The following is a 2,604-nucleotide window of genomic DNA, read 5'->3' as shown; positions in this document are numbered from 1 at the left end:
CTGACCAGCAAAACCCCGGCTCCCCACTTCAACTGGTTCGCAGCGAGCTTTCCAGCCATTGCTGCGACATTCAGCCACTAGCTCAGCGTACTTGGCTCTCTTACGTTCATTGGCCTCCTCCATCCTGTCTTCCCAGGGGACAGTGAGCTCAATCAGAACTACTTGCTTTGAAGACTGTGATGTTAATACCATGTCTGGGCGCAAGGCAGTGGTCGCGATGTGCTCTGGAAACTTGAGTTGTCTTCCCAGGTCGACTTGGAGTTTCCAGTCCCGTGCCGTGGCAAGAAGCCCTCCTGTGGGACTTGGCTGCTGCCATGTCTTCTCTCCTGCTCTGACGAAGGTGATGAACTGCTTTTGGTGTGCTGGTATTTACAGTTGGTGATTGCTGCGCTGACTGTGTCTGCCAGAGCCCTGAGGACCTGGTCATGACGCCAGCGGTACCGTCCTTCCACCAAAGCCTTTGAGCAAGAGCTAAGGATGTGTTCCAGGGTGCCTCTCTTCTGGCACAGTTGGCATAACGCGGTGTCTGATAAGCCCCATCGCTGCAGATTGGTTGGGCTTGGGAGAACGTCATATACTGACTGGATGAGGAACTTGATGTGCTGTGGTTCGCATCTCCAGAGTTCTGACCAGGTGATTCTACGTTCTTCAACGTGCTCCCATTTTGTCCAGGCACCTTGCTGGTACATTGCCACCATCTTGATCCGGCGCTCTTCCTCCACCTCTGCTCTGATCTCGTCTTGCACCATTTGCCTTCTCTCTCTTCCTCTAGCTTTGTTGTAGCTGGGTTTGACAAATCTGCCTAATCCTGCTCGGCCCACTGTGCCTTCCATTTCCTGCCAGTTTTCACCCTGATTCCTGCTGAAGAAACTTTTTTGTCGGAGGAGTCCCGGTAGATCATCAGCTCTCTGGCTCTTGTGACCTTAAACTCCTCTGACAGGCCACTGATTGGAAGCTGCAGCATGGTGGAATGGCCATACAGGGCAATGCTGCTGAGAGATCGCGGAAGCCCAAGCCATCTTCGGAGGAACTGGCTGATGGTTCGTTCCAGTGTCTCCACGGTTGACATGGGAACCTCGTAGATGAGTAGAGGCCAAAGGAGCCTCGGCAGGACTCCGTGTTGGTACATCCAGGTTTTAAACTTTCCTGGAAGTCCTGATTTGTCTATTGCTACAAGCCATGTTGTCAAGTCCTCCCTGGTTTGCTGCAGTGCGATTGTGTCTCTTAAGGAGCTGTTGAAGACCTTGCCCAGGCTCTTAACAGGATTCTCTGTCACAGTTGGAATTGGTGTCCCTCCGATGGTGAAGCGGAAGTTGTCAGCTACTCTGCCTTTCTTCAGGACCAACGACCTGGATTTTGCAGGCTTAAAGCTCATCCTAGCCCAAGAGATGAGTCTTTCTAACCCCTGCAGCAGCCATCTGCAGCCAGGAACTGAGGTTGCAGTCACTGTGAGGTCGTCCATAAATGCTCTTATGGGGGGCTGGCGAGTGCCCGATCTTGACATAGGGCCTCTACATTCCACCTCAGCTGATTTAACAATCATGTTCATAGCTAGGGAAAAGAGTGGCACTGAGATGGTACAGCCTGTTATAAATAATAAAAAATAAAATAAATAAAATGAACAAACCAGAATGTAACCATTTGTAAATCCTGTAAGCCAAGAAATATTTTTGAAAAACACAAAACCATCAGAAAAAAATGAAAGTAACATTTTTTCCATCCATCCATTTATTTTCAGAACCCACTATACTGTATCTATTTTGGGGTGGCGGGGTTGGGGAGCCCGTCCTGACTACTGCTGGGGTACACCATGGACAGGTTTCATGTTTGTCACAGGGTGACAGAATCACTGCCACTGGTCTACAGTAGTCAAGTTGACTTAAGATGAAAGCATTAATTCGTTTTTCAGGTCCTGCTTAGACATCAAATCTTTAATCCTTGAGATATTTTTGAGATGATAATAGGCTGATTTAGTGACTGCCTTAATGTGTTTATCAAAATTTAAGTCTGTGTCTATCACTACACCCAAGTTTCTGGCCTGGTTGGTAGTTTTTAGTTGAATAGATTGAAGCTCTGTAGTGACGTCCAACCTTTTTTCTTTAGCCCCAAAGACAATAACCTCAGTTTTGTTTTTGTTTAATTGAAGTAAGTTGTGACACATCCAGTCATTAATGTCCTCAATGCATTTACCAAGAGCCTGTACAGGGCCTCGGTCTCCTGGTGTCAGTCTAATATATATCTGTGTGTCATCTGCATAGCTATGGTAACTAATGTTGTTGTTCTTTATAACCTGGGCCAGTGGGAGCATGTAGATGTTAAATAGAAGTGGTCCCAGGATGGAGCCTTGGGGCACTCCACATGTAATTTCTATTGGCTCAGAAGTGAAGTTACCAATTGACACAAAATATTTCCTGTTTTCTAAGTACGTTTTGAACCAGTTTAGTACTGGCCCAGTGAGACCCACCCAGTTTTCCAGTCGTCTCAGTAGTATAACGCAGTATAGCGTGGTCGATTGTATCAAATGCACCACTGAGATCCAGTGCACTTCATTTGGGGACTGAGGGAGCCAGAAGCTTTGACGAGAATTTTTTTTTCTCATTTATG

The 2,604-nt window shown here is 47.1% G+C and overlaps 1 protein-coding gene across 1 annotated transcript; it reads right to left on the bottom strand.

Moving 5' to 3' along the window:
* Positions 1–802: 802 nt before the first annotated feature.
* Positions 803–1,581, bottom strand: LOC112137689. The gene has a single exon (XM_036213461.1). The coding sequence runs from the start codon at positions 1,547–1,549 to the stop codon at positions 803–805; it is 747 nt and encodes a 248-aa protein (XP_036069354.1). The 5' UTR covers positions 1,550–1,581.
* Between the last annotated feature and the right edge of the window lie 1,023 nt (positions 1,582–2,604).

The sequence above is a fragment of the Oryzias melastigma genome, linkage group LG9, assembly GCF_002922805.2.
Source record: "Oryzias melastigma strain HK-1 linkage group LG9, ASM292280v2, whole genome shotgun sequence".
Taxonomy (NCBI): domain Eukaryota; kingdom Metazoa; phylum Chordata; class Actinopteri; order Beloniformes; family Adrianichthyidae; genus Oryzias; species Oryzias melastigma.
This window is presented reverse-complemented; position numbering and strand designations above follow the sequence as displayed.